Source organism: Aulostomus chinensis, chromosome 15, assembly GCF_037954235.1.
Source record: "Aulostomus chinensis isolate RoL2024-O1b breed Wild chromosome 15, RoL_Achi_v1.0, whole genome shotgun sequence".
In the NCBI taxonomy this organism is placed as follows: Eukaryota; Metazoa; Chordata; class Actinopteri; order Syngnathiformes; family Aulostomidae; genus Aulostomus; species Aulostomus chinensis.
In genome coordinates, this window is record NC_141334.1 from 19,685,877 (window position 1) to 19,700,072 (window position 14,196).

The 14,196-nt window shown below is 42.1% G+C and overlaps 1 protein-coding gene across 2 annotated transcripts; it reads left to right on the forward strand.

Moving 5' to 3' along the window:
* The first annotated feature begins 5,802 nt into the window (after positions 1–5,802).
* Positions 5,803–12,207, forward strand: ruvbl2 (RuvB-like AAA ATPase 2). Of its 2 annotated transcripts, none has more exons than XM_086226149.1 (14): positions 5,803–5,890; positions 7,360–7,414; positions 7,537–7,592; positions 7,791–7,932; positions 8,094–8,223; positions 8,324–8,390; positions 8,511–8,617; positions 8,713–8,806; positions 9,710–9,928; positions 10,012–10,130; positions 10,891–11,010; positions 11,102–11,231; positions 11,320–11,434; positions 11,935–12,207. In XM_086226149.1, exons 2-14 carry the CDS (start codon positions 7,360–7,362, stop codon positions 11,958–11,960), a joined length of 1,380 nt encoding a protein of 459 aa, XP_086082275.1. In that variant the 5' UTR covers positions 5,803–5,890; the 3' UTR covers positions 11,961–12,207. The 2 variants fall into 2 exon arrangements, with proteins under 2 accessions (XP_086082275.1, XP_086082276.1); XM_086226150.1 differs by lacking the exon at positions 5,803–5,890 and adding an exon at positions 5,968–6,015.
* The last annotated feature ends 1,989 nt before the right edge of the window (positions 12,208–14,196 follow it).

A 14,196-nucleotide genomic window follows, 5' to 3' on the forward strand; every position in this document is an offset into this window, starting at 1 on the left:
GAGAGGGAGAAGCGCTTCTCTCTCGTTGGCTGGCAGCGGGAGGACAGATGTGAACTTCTGTAGAGTTAAATAATGGACAACACTGCTTGACTTCGTCTAACAACGGAGTCAATAACAGAGAAGAATGTATGTAGAATGTAAATATGAATGCAAGTTAATGCTGGTTGGGGTTTGTTCTGACTTTGGTGAGTGTGTTTGTTCTTCAGTGTACCCCAGTGTTTGAAGTTGTTAATATTATTGAATGAATACAAAGTTAATTCACCAAAATGTACAAGCATGTTGTGCCAGCAGGATGTTGTTTTTAAACCCTTCTAAATGCTATAGAATCCTACTTGGTCTCAGTAGATTACCAGGCCTACATTGCGTTGCCTTTTCGATGACGAGCCTCTTTTGCCGTTGATTTGCTGATGTGTGGCTCCTGGTGAAACTCTCTGCAGATTTCTCTAAAACAACCATCTGTAATCACGGATATTTTTTGCACAGACATGCAGGAGTGTGACTTGTTGATGGCATGTAGTAATTTGTGAATGAAACAGCACTACAAGCATGATCATGAAGAATTTCAGAAGGAATGATATTAAAATGCAGGAAAATGAATATTTCTCAAAAAAGCATAAAATATGGCAACTGGACAAACCTCGTGTGAGTAGAAGACGTTTCGCCTGTCATCTGAGAGGCTGAGAGGTAACACTGAGGCAACAGAACTGAAGAAGCCTCTTGGATGAGAGGCGAAACATCTTCTACTCACACGAGGTTAGTCCAGTTGCCATATTTTATGCTTTTTTGAGACTTACCATGACCTGGATGACTGAGAATATCCACAGATATGTTAATGAATATTGATTTGATTGAGGTGATTGTCACGTAGCTTCTTGTGGCTCCTTGGTTTGGACCAAGTATGTAAACGCATCAACAAGTTTTTTATGATTGCTTGAGTTATTTCATGTCTGGGCTTCTTCTTCTAGATGCCTCGTGGCCGTGGCCATCGCTCTCGGGCTACAACCTGGTCAACTGTGACCTGGGAGCCACAGGAGCCTCGCTTCCACCATGATGCACGTATGTACCAGCGACTCCATGTAACATTGCTTTTATTTAAGGTGCCTGTTATACTCCCTGTTTGTAGAAGGCCTGGTTTACCAAGAATGTCTCCTAGTTAAATTTGTGTGTTTCCACTGGTTCCTGATAGGCTACGGTACTGGCTACCGGCACGCTGTCCAGAAATGGCCAGTTTCAGAGCTGACTGGAAAAAGCCACAAGCTGATCCTTCCAGTGGAGTCTCCACACCAGAAGGTAGAAGTGATGTGGAATTGAAATGAAATTAGTCCAAGTCAACATGATTTTGTATTTATTTTTCCAAGCAACTGGTTGTTTTGTTTCAGTTTGGACTGATCGTTGGAGACTCCCACCTGCGAGGAGTCGTGGATGGTTTCGTTAGGATGCCTGAGGGAAGACTGGCCTTCGGTGTGATGTCAACACCAGGGGCCAGCGCCGCTGAGCTGAGGACTGAGGTCCTCCACGCTGTGGTGCCCCGTTCACCCGAGGTCGTCTGCCTCCTGGCTCCTAGCAACAATTTGACGAGGAGCAGGACCATCAGCCAGGCAGGAGCAGACTTCGGCTTGCTCCTGACCTCCGTCTGCAGGCGCTGGAGGAATGTACGTAGATGCTTTTAATGTTTGTTTGTTTTTAGTAATTTACTAAAGGGTTAAATGTGGTTGGTTGTACGCACTTTTAGACATGCATAGATAAGATTTAAATGTGTTCGATGAGCAGTTTGATTTCATCTGTTGTTGTTTTTAGGTCTTTGTTCTTGACTTCCCTCCACGTCTCAACATTGACGTGGCTCACCAGGAAGCTCTGCGCCGGGAGTTTCAGCACGTGGCTGCACGAATGGGTGAGTACGTTTGTAAATTGGGCTACTTTTTTATTTGTGATTTTTCTTGGTTGAGGGATTTGGGTTCTTTGTGTCTGATTAGTGGAAATGAATCATGTTACTTTTCTGGATCAATAGGAAGTCTTTGTTAATAGTTGCATGTGACAGTTGATGTGTTTATCCAAAAACACCTGCACGTATCTAGAAAATCAAATTTACTGGTAGTTGATAATTTACTGCCTTTTGCTGGTTACAGTTTGTGAAAGTTACATTTCCATAGTTACATTGTTTTTTGAAGCATCTATCAAAAACACATTATCAGCTTTTGCAGAACCAAAAGTGTCTCTACGATCTGTGCAGGCATTTTAATGATTAGTGATTGTGATGTTTATTTAAGGTGTGAAGTACGTGCCTGTTGCTGAGCACTTCCCCCTGCAACGCCGTGAGCTGTGGTGCAGAGATGGCGTAAGTAAACCCGATGTGGTGATGGCAGCAGGAAATGTGACATGCATCTCTTTATAGTTGACAGTAAAAGTTCATGTATTCAAAGTCAAGTGTTGATTTAGTCCATTAACTTTGAATGTGTTGTTTGTGAAGGTTCACCTGAGTGACAGCGATGGGATGAAGATCCTGATGAAGCTGCTGGTCTCAGCTGCTCACCGGCAGCTGTAGACATCAACCCAGCAGGATCCAGTCCCTCACAGACCCAGAGGTGATGGGTACAGCCCACCTCTGGGTGGAGAGAGGAGCACAGGAGGAGGCAGACTGGGACGGGACACGGAGAGTCCACGACCTCAGAGACCCAGAGGTCACTGGTGTTGGTGTGGCTGATGACGGGGACAGAGGAAGTCGGGACAGAGGACCTCCAGGTAGGAACTCCTAACTAAAGTGTGGATTTGATAGATGGATGGAGTGTTGGTTGTTTTGAATGATGTTTTTAATGAGATGAGGATGCTGGATGATGAGGGAATAAACTCAACCCTGGATTGTCTTTCTCTTCCCTAGTCAAGCGTGAGAGCCCCCCCCCCCCCACCTCCTCATCCCTCTCTTCTCCTCAGGTGGCAGCAAGATCTTGCGCGGGGGTGTGGTCAGGCAACGTCAGGGTCCTTCTGCCGATCCTTGACCCTGTTACTCATGAGACCGATGCAAAGAGACCAAGGTAGACCAGCCTTTATATCTGGGTGTAGCCTTGGTGGAGCAGGTCTCTTCAGGTAAGTAATGTTTAGCATGTTACTATGGCAACAAGCTAAATACACACCTACAGTACATATGACATGGCAACATTTTAGAAAATACACTTTATGGCCCTTCATCAAAAGAGCAGGACAAGAAGACAGACACATTTTTGTCCTGCATTAGAGACCAGCTCACTGCTAGTTAGCTAAGCACAATCAGTAGCAGATGGTGATGAATAGAACCTTTGACTTCTATTTCATCTTTTTATATTAAACCAGAAATGTTTTAAACACATTAAACCTACATGAACTTAGTCCTCTAAAATCTTCTCCTTTAGCACTCCAGGGGTTCTTTTTTCCTTCATTGCAACAGCATATTTACATCCATTTTAATGACATTCAACAACAAAACACACACCATTCTATGTAGCTTTAACACACTTGTGAGTTCCTCCTACACCAGAATAGACATTTGCATATTAACATCAAATGCTGTTGCTAATGAAGGTTTTCTTTCCCCAAATGTCATAAAAAAAGCAAAAGACACTGGTAGAGGTACTTCCATACAACTGGAATGGGGTTCAACTCCCTGCGGTGTCCATGCTTCCAAATATGACATTATTTCCTCCATGCAGTAGTGAGATTTTTAATAAGCATTCATGTATTTTTCATGTAACTTTAGAAATATGCCCATCTTATATCATTTGATGCTGCAAATACCTTCTGAAGCTTGGATTGCTTGGGTCTTTTGGGTTCGTACATTTTATTTCTAGTCATCAACAAATGCTTTGTTTGGGATTTTTCTGGTACCAAATCACCACCCAGTCAAGAAAGTAGTTTCAGCTCAGTGCCTGATTGGGAAGTTAAAATACTTCCTAGTTAGGACCTGAACACTGGGCAGTGTGGGGGCCCTGCTGAAATCCAGGAGCGTATTCATTTTTTCTTCAGAACAAATCAGATTTTTGGGGGCTTCAACATAATAAAAAAACTCATGAAACGTTGCTCCTCCAGGTGGTCAGGCAGTTACTTTACTTACTTTACACTTTAACAATCTTTCCCAGGGGCTTCATCTGATTCTCCTTCACTTTTGTCACTGCATACAAGCGACCCCAGCTATGTAAAATTGCAAAGCTTTATGAGGGGGCTGCTGCATGCTGATGTTTCGCCATGATTCACGAAACCATCACATCTCACTTTATTGTTTTAAGTCATGTAGATATGAGAAGACTGGACCACGGAAACAACTCTGTGTATTGGATTTTAATTTCCTCTTTTATATATTACAGCGATATTCACAGATTTGAACAGGTTTTATGTCATGAGACTGCAATTCAATTCTAGATAACATCACTAAATAAGTCGACGACAAACCTCTTCTTTCACAATTTCATTATCCCTTTATTTTAAAGGAAATTTGAATGCTAAATAAATTGATTTTCTATGTAGCTAACATGTCATGTGACCTACTCACTCTGAATCAACTCATCCACACACACACACACACACACACACACACACACACACACACACACACACACACACACACACACACACACATATATACAGGTTCTCCCTGTTCCTGTTTGGGTTCTCTCTGGTTCTCTCTTCCTCCCACAGTCCAAAGACATCAAGAGGGGACGAGGCTGATTGATACTCTAAATTGACCGTAGGTGTGGCTGTGGGGCTATGGGGGCTGCAGTTGTGTGGGGAATAGACAATCCATCCATCCATCTTCCGCTTATTCCTACACATTAAGGGTCGCGGGGGGGCTGGAGCCTATCCCAGCGTCAACGGGCGAGAGGCGGGGTTCACCCTGGACAGGTCGCCAGTCCATCGCAGGGCCAACATAGAGGGACGAACAACCATTCACACTCACATTCATACCTACGGTCAATTTAGAGTATTCAATCAGCCTAGTCCCCAATTGCATGTTTTTGGACTGTGGGAGGAAGCCACGCAGACACGGGGAGAACATGCAAACTCCACACAGAAAGATCCCGTGCCCGAGCCGGGACTCGAAACCTTTGTTGCTGTGAGGCCACAGTGCTAACCACTGCACCACTGTGCAGCCCCGAATAGACAATCGAAAACTGTAATAAAAACCACCCAAAACCAATTAAAAACCATAAAACTGCGGCGGCGGCACTCTTTAAATTTTAACACGTGCGTACAGTTCCGGCAAGACTTTTCAGCCACTTTCACCCCTGGCTGTAACCCTGCGAAAAATGCAAGCGTGAAATCATTAAAGTCATTATTTGAGTTGACTGTTTGGGTTTATAACCACCCATATACACACAATAATAACAATAGTAAAAAAAAAAAAAAAAAAAGACTTCAAACAAGGTTACATAGAGTTCCGCCCTGAACAAATGTACCACCACGGTCCCTTGCATTTTGCGCAGATTTGTTTTCTTCATATTTTGATTGCGTAATTTCTCTTAATTTACACGAGCATCGGTGAGTGAAAATGCACATCTATAAGCCTAAGTCATAGGTTTCATTCAATTCTTTCTTGTAAGGGAAAAGGGCTCAGAACAATTTAGGAAAGTATTACATTAAATATCACTCTTCAGTGTGGAAAAACAATTGAGCACAATCCAAGCATTTATTCATTCTTTCACAACAGTGTCGGTGCAGTTGGCAGTATCTCTTTTCTTCTCTTTTCTTTTCTTTTCTTCTATTTTATTTTATTTTATTTTATTCTATAAGCCCTTGTCGATAGAGGGCAGCCAATCTACAATTTACATAGAAAAACAGGGGCTTGTTTCTCATCGGACACATTTACTCTGCGCACCTCCGAAAGAAGCGCCGCGTTCTTACGTTTCCTCGAGTGTTTTGTACCCAGGTGAGTTTATTGTTAATGGACTAGATATTTATGATATATGAAACCTTTTTTTCCCTTCATGTTTACACCCTGGCCTGCGTATTACTTTTTAGAAACTCGCCTCTCCTTTTGGCACCACATATACCGTGAGTTGTAACTGCATTTTAGAATGTAGTAATTGAATGAGGCTACCGTTAGCCTAGCTAGCTCGCTAATGTAAAAATGGCGTTAGTGTCGATTTTCTGCCTGCCAGCTAAATCCAGAAGATAGCGGGCATAATTTCTGGCACATCGCTTGACTTGTGATTATATTGAGTCAGCGGGGGCTTGCATGTTGGGTGGAAAAATGCTTATTTCGAATATAAATCCGCAACAAGCTGGCCTATACAATTCATCGCAACCGCTGTTCTTCTGTGTTGTGACATGTGAGCAACCTTCACTATGACAACCGACTGGACAAAACAAACCCCGGGCTCTATATGAACCAACAGCGAAAAAAAAATAGCTTAGTTGGGAGTCTGGAGAAGTAATAAAGAAATCATTAATAATATGTAAAATAATAAATTAGAAATGTCCAGTTTGACAACCTAATGAACTCAAACTTGGATTCATCGGTTCGCAGTACCTGCAAATTAATGGCCCGAGTTGATCTACTGCTGTTTTGATTACTTGTTTCACTACAGTGAGGAGCAAGGGTAGCAATTATATTAATAATAAAACACGTGTCTGTCTTTACGCCACACATTCTTCACTACTAGACAGCATAATTTATACACCTTTAAAGTAACTGCAAAAGGGGCGTTTGCAAGAGTATAATCACAAGAGCTACAGGTTTGTTTGTTTTAGTTTTTTTTTAATCCTGGTAAAAATGTGTTCAAATTTTTGTAAATGAGGCATTTGCTCTTAGAGTTGAGCTGACCGGACAAATCACTATAGATGTAAAGTAACATTATAACTTTTAAACGTAGCGGCATCAGAGCCCAGCAAAAATCATGTAAGCATTTTAGCCAGGGAATGTGAAATTAATTGTGCTGCTGTTGCCTCACAGTAAGGGGGTCTGGGGTTTGAGTTGGCCAACCCAGGCTTACATGCTGTCCTTGTAATTTCCCCCACCATCAAAGACATGCATGTTTGGTTGATACCCATTTAGTATCTCCTAACCAAGACTCTTACAGCCAATCAAACTTGAAGCACTTTGTCGTACTTATTAAGGCTTTCCCACCAGGCTAAATTCTTCCTTGTGTTGTAGAATTGTAGAACTGGACTTGGTCCCCTGGATAACTGCTCCCTCGAGGATGGTTTAAATGCATTGCTGACCCATGATGTCATTAGGGGGCTTTAACGTCTCATAACATTCAATAAAAGCATATCAACCTCGTTGTTGCATTTTCATGAGGACAACCTTAAGCCCCTTGTTCTACCAAGATAGCATGGTTTCCATCTTCATCGTACTTGTTAGTGTTCAAGATTTTGCTCTTCTATTTTAACTAGATGGCGACTACAAAGGTTCCAGAGGTTCGCGACATCACCCGGATTGAGAGAATTGGTGAGTCCAAATTTATACTGGGACCAAGAGTGTGTTGATGAGCGGAAAATATTTTGAAAGATGCAGTGGCACACTCTCCGCAGCCCTTTTTCCTCATGTTACTCTATTTTATGTGTGTGAAGGTGCACATTCTCACATTCGTGGCCTTGGCTTGGATGATGCTTTGGAACCAAGACAGGTAAAATGTTAAATCTGTTTTTGCGAGGACAATTATAAAATGGATATTCTGCACTTCTCTTTCAATTGTCTATTCTTTGACCTACATAGATCTCATCAAAAATTGGAATTAGTAGACTAAGCTTCTTGCTACCGTGCTGCGAAGCATGCTAGCTTGACATGCAGCTGTGCATGAATGTGTGTTTCTTTTCACCTGCAGGTGTCTCAGGGGATGGTTGGCCAGCTGGCCTCCCGACGGGCTGCTGGGGTTATTCTAGAGATGATCAAAGATGGTCACATTGCTGGCAGGGCAATATTGATCGCTGGCCAACCTGGCACAGGAAAGACGGCTATCGCTATGGGTAAGGGAGGCTTCACTGGAGGCTCTCCAGAACACAATATCACACCATCACCTTCGCCTGCTGGTTGCCCTGCAGTCATGTAATTGGCTTAAGTTATAATGTTATTAAAGCAAGGGTTCCTGCTCCCGTATTTACTAGCTGAGACCTTGCATTTCACACAGGCATTGCACAGTCTCTTGGCCCAGACACACCCTTCACAGCACTGGCAGGTAGTGAGATCTTCTCTCTGGAGATGAGCAAGACAGAGGCTCTCAGCCAAGCGTTTAGAAAAGCCATTGGAGTTAGGATCAAGTGAGTGTGCCACCACCAAAGTTGTGTTTATCACTGTTGGGGTTTGAAATTATCCACTGCTCATGGGGGTGCTGTTTTTTTTGTTTGTTTTGTTTTACAGAGAGGAGACGGAGATAATTGAAGGGGAAGTAGTTGAAATCCAGATAGAGAGACCAGCTACCGGAACGGTGAGCTTGCTTTTGTCTTGGTAGTGACAGCAGAGTAAATATCGTCCTCTGTCTTACAGGCTCTTTCTTGATATCATCTCTTTAAGTCACTGACTGAGATTAAAAACAAACCTTTGACAGGGCGCAATGGTGGGCAAACTGACCCTCAAGACTACTGAGATGGAGACAATATATGACTTGGGCAATAAGATGATTGACAGCCTCAGTAAAGAGAAGGTTCAGGCTGGGTGAGTTAATTACTTCTTAAGGATCTTTGCTTGTCACAGTATCGTATCACTCCAGCCCATCACTTCAACTCTCTTTCTGGGTTTTCTCCCACCAGTGATGTCATCACCATCGACAAAGCCACAGGGAAGATCAGCAAATTGGGTCGCTCCTTCACCAGAGCCAGAGATTATGATGCCATGGGAGCTCAGGTATTCTGCAACTGTCCTTAACTGAAAACTTGTTCTGAGGAAATGAAGATGTGCTGGTCCCCAGTTAGAGCCTATTTCAGCCTCTCAAAAGTGATGGTTAACTGTAAATTCTAACTTGCTGAGAACTTGCAAAATGGTCCCCTGCCTTTATGAAAAGTTTAGTACTGCAAAATTTGTATTTTCATTTTCAAAAGTTACTCAGGTACTGATAAGGACTTAGTGTCGTATTGCAGTAATTGTGATGTATATGACTTGTTATTTCAGTTATTTCAATTGCAATTTTGGCACTTGATTTTTCTGGGTGGAGGGGGGCGATTCTTTTAGTGATGGTCATTCTGTTTGTTATGATGGCGGCGTGATGGGTGAAAGAGTCACTGTGCAACAATTGTGTAGAATGTTGTTATTGCAAATTGATAAATGGTATCACGAGTCTACTTGTTCGCTTATCAAGAAAAATGAACAAAATTACTGCTAATTTTGAAATGTGTATCTCTCAACTCAAACACATGAACTTTATCTAGCATGAAATATAATGTTGGGCAGTATTGTTTTAAAAATAACTGTTTTATTGAAATCATTAAATAGAAACAAATAAATAAAATCAATTTCACAAAATAGAGCAACTCCTCCAACATTCAAAATAATGATTTTATTTGTTTGCTTTGGTGATTAATCAGTTGCACTGGCTGACATCTGGGTTGTCAATCTATTAATCACTACTTTGTTGCATATTTTGTTTCTTAATGTTTTGACGAACTGGAATTCTTCGATAAAGTAGAGCTTGTAACAGGACCCATCAGCAGAGTTACAAGATTTCGGAACTCCCCCCCCCCCAAACATTTCCTACTTGGTTTGTAGTTATGAACTTGAGGCAATGTTGTCGTGTCTGTGGTGTCTTCGCAGACTCAGTTCGTTCAGTGCCCAGAGGGAGAGCTGCAGAAGAGGAAGGAGGTGGTCCACACAGTCTCCCTCCATGAGATTGACGTCATCAACAGTCGCACACAGGGCTTCCTGGCTCTGTTCTCCGGAGACACTGGAGAGATCAAGTCCGAAGTGCGCGAGCAGATTAACGCCAAAGTATGCGAATGGCGTGAAGAGGGCAAAGCGGAGATCATCCCAGGGGTGTGTGCCTGTGTCTGTGTGTGTTAGTGTGTTTATATTGTAAATGATGTCCTCTGACTGACAGTCCTTCTTTGTTGCTCCAGGTGTTATTCATCGATGAGGTTCACATGCTGGATATTGAGTGTTTCTCCTTCCTGAACCGAGCCCTGGAGAGTGACCTGTCCCCCGTTCTCATCATGGCCACCAACAGAGGGATCACTCGGTACTGGTCATCACGTCAACTTTTTTGTTTTCTTCCCCTTTATAACCTTTCATCTCTTTTAAGAACTTCTTTCAACGTGGGACCTAAATCAACAACTACAGATCAAAGTATGGTCCAGTAAATCAACATATTTAACATTTCACATCCAACTAGGAGTGATCGGTCATAAGCACTACACAGACTAACTTAATAATTATCATGAATCTTGTCCAATGTTGAATCCAGTACAACATGGTGCACAGAATATAAGCAATGAATAATAAAATGATAGAAATATGTCTTGGTTGCTTTAAGTGTCTGATTACAAATATATAGATCCATGCTGTTTGGAACTGAGGCAACATTCAGATGACTTGGATAGATGAATTAGAATATTTCAATATGTGCAGCAGAATATGGTGGTTATCAAAGCTGGACTGTCCCTATTTTCATCTGTTGTTACACATGAATATTCTATGTTTATCATTTGATGAGATATGAAGATAGTCTGTTTGGTCGATGTGTTTGAATCCATCTAAAACATTTCATTATTATTGGGGGGAAATGATGTGAAAAGTTGAAATATTCCTATTGGTAAAAAAAAAAAAAAATACCCTGCTCATGTCTGCTACATACAGTATGGACAAACATGAACGTAAACTGCCACTCCTTTCGTTGTTTGTGGCAGTAAATCCAAATAAAAATGTCATTGGGGAACGATTTTTTTTCCCCACAAGTGTTGTGTCAAGGTTTCCTAAACATGCTTTTGTTTGTCTCTCAGTATCCGTGGCACAAACTACCAGAGTCCTCATGGCATCCCCATCGACCTGCTTGACCGCCTTCTCATCATCGCCACCTCCCCTTACACTGAAAAAGAGACAAAGCAGATCCTGAAGATCCGGTTAGGCTCTGCACCAGTTGCCTGTCAGCTGTACTGTGTGTTTCTTAGTGACGCTGTAATAGAGACCTAAACCTGCACGACTCTGTTTCAGGTGTGAGGAGGAGGATGTGGAGCTGAGCGAGGAGGCTCACACGGTCCTGACTCGCATCGGCATGGAGACGTCATTGCGCTACGCTATCCAGCTAATCAGCACTGCTGGCCTGGTGTGTCGTAAACGCAAGGTAAGCTTGTTGTGAAGCAGCAGGCTGTGTTGCTGCAGCGTCTCTGAGGAGGTTTATTGTTAAGGTGTTGTGTGTCTGCCTTCATCAGGGGACTGAGGTTCAGGTGGAGGACATTAAAAGGGTTTACTCTCTGTTCCTGGATGAGGCCAGATCGTCCCAGTACATGAAGGAGTATCAGGATTCCTTCCTCTTCAATGAAACACGTGAGTTGGCTTCTCTGCTGCACTTCTGCTGGCATCACAACACAAGTCAGCAGAGAAAATTTCTGGTTAATAATACATAGAAGAAAAGCAGCTCTAACATCACAAATCTCACTAAACACAAATCCAAGTATCCACAATAAATACAAAACTAATGGCAATACAAGAAAAGGCTTAGGAGAAGAAAAATAAAAGTAACAATAAAAAAGTGACTTTTTATGGTGTCACTAATAACAGAAGAAGAGACAAAAACTATCAAAAGTAGAATTCAAAAAGGAAAAGAACTATCCCTTCATAACTGGACTGTGCAGGTCAAAAGGCGAAAATAATTCAAATGTACCAGTCATGCCCTTAACCCTTACCCTTTCTTTTCTTAAATCCAGCCTTCGCCCTTATTTGTTTGAATGTATTTTAGTTGAGATAGATTTAAGGCCAAATGAATGTGCAATTTACAAGATTAGTACAGTGTGGTGAACAAAGCTACATCTGCTTTTCTGTTTCAGAAATGACTCAAATGGACACCTCATAATGAAGACCCATGAAGTTCTCACCCTAGTTTTTATGTTGTTGAATCTCAGACCTCTCACATCCCGATTGAAACTGAAGATAACGTTCAAATTTCTCTACATCTTCATCCCTGTCACCTTTGAATCGTTAAATGAATTTTCTGTTCATTGCTGAGGCCTTGTTGCGGAAATACCCATTCTTCTGTTTTTGCTGACTTCCCTTGACATGGTTTATTTTTACAAAAATGATTAAACAGGCTTTTATAAGCACTCTGCTCTTTTGGTTGTCAGTCTTTGTTTCAGAGCCAATTGTTGAACATGTTTAAACCCTGACTTTCTCTCAGCACAGGTCTTTGCAGCTCTATCAAACTCAGACTACTGTTAGCACAGAATTCTGCCTGGATGATCCATTTAAATCCTTCCTCAGGACTCAAAGTGTGTGAACTTTTTGATAAAATATTAACGAATGTACTTTGCCGTCTATCTCTCACAATCTCTCCTGCCCTGACGATGGAGTGGTACAGAGGTCTTGATCTCAACACTTTGTCATGTTGACCTCCCGTTTTTAGTGTGATCTTCCCTTTCTGCTTGGCTTTCATATTAAACTTACAGCCACTTGGTATGTCAGACTTCGAAAACACCTCAGTTATCAGGGCTGGACTCTTGTTACAAGGGAACATTACATTCTTGGAGTTGAATGTCATCTTCCTCAGGATAAGCAGGAAGAAAAATTATAGCCTCTAAAGCTTCTTTCTTGTGTCCCGCTTCATTTCAAGGGAGCGAGGCAGTTGGATCTGAGGAGGAGCTCTGGCTTGCACTTCCTCTTATTTTAATAATCAGCGTCATCAATTATGATGAGATACAGACAGTAATACTGTATTTATTTGTTCACCACTCTGGGTTTTTTGGGAGGCATTTTTGTAAACATTGCGTCATTCTTAGAGTTAGAAACTAGGAGTTGATGGGCTATACAAAAAAAGCAACACATTAGTTGGGATGGGGCAATACACACACACACACACACACACATACACACGTTTGTGTAGTGAATGCTTCAGGAGTTCATGTTTTAAGACACTTCACATTCTCTGCAGGTGGTAGGGATCGAACCAGGAGTCTTCTGATTCTTGATGTCTCTCCTGAGCCACAACTACCCCCTGTCCTGATGTAAAACTTAGATGGTGAACTTTAGACAACATCTTGCATTTGAAGTTGCTACCACTAGAGGGAGCTCAAAGACCTCTGATGCACATTCTTATATTCGGTGAGATAATCAGATGCGCAGACCCAATCCTGTCATCTCATCCCCTTATAAAGTCCCATGGTCATTATGTGCATGAGTTAAATTCATTGTTACCAAATTTATTTGTTGTGCACATTTCATATCAACATCAAAAGAAATAACACAGGCGAACTGGAACACAGGGAAACATGAAGTATGTTAGAGGAAAAACTGTTTCACATGGTTCCTTTTCATTAGTTGCTGTGTTTGATTTTTCAAAAAGAATTAAAAATGAAAAGCGCACTCCAGTTTGTTGATCTGCGCTGCACTGATTAAAGATGAATAAATGCATCTGAGAGTCAGAGACTTACTGTAGGATTTTTATTAAAATCACAGCACCACTCCCAGTTGAATATCACCTTCAGTCTTCTACCCAGATGCCACGTTTCTTTCATAACCAATAGAAAATACTAATCAATTTTACCCAGAGAGGTAGTACAGTGTAAATGAATATTTCATGTTCAGAGCTGGTGGGAGAGGGTTCTGCTGCTGCCTACATTCCATAAACCCCCCCAATCCTGCCAGGCCTTGATGGCCGCTGCCTATTCCTGCATCTGATTGAGTCACTCGTTGGATCAACTTCACCAGGGCTTCGGTTGCATCATGTGTGGTTGATGTTCTACACCCAACAACATATTTTATCTCCAATAACAGCAATGAGCTCACAAAGGAAGAGATTAGAAAACGATTGCCAGCCTCAACTGTGCACATGTTGTTTGTCATTAATCTACATTGTCACTGTGGTTCCCGGCGTTTTCAGATCCTGCTGAGCTCAGCCCCTCTGGTGTTCTTGGATTGGTTCCTGCTCTTGTCATCGCACCACTGTCCACGGGCCACAAGGCTGCTCAGCATGCTAACATGTTGTGGCATTTTGCCTACTGAACAGATTTGGGTGCCCTTTAATGCACCACAGGCAGGGCTTATAGTAGCATTCTGCACATGCTCCCTTCACAGAACCTTCCCATCTCTCCATGGGA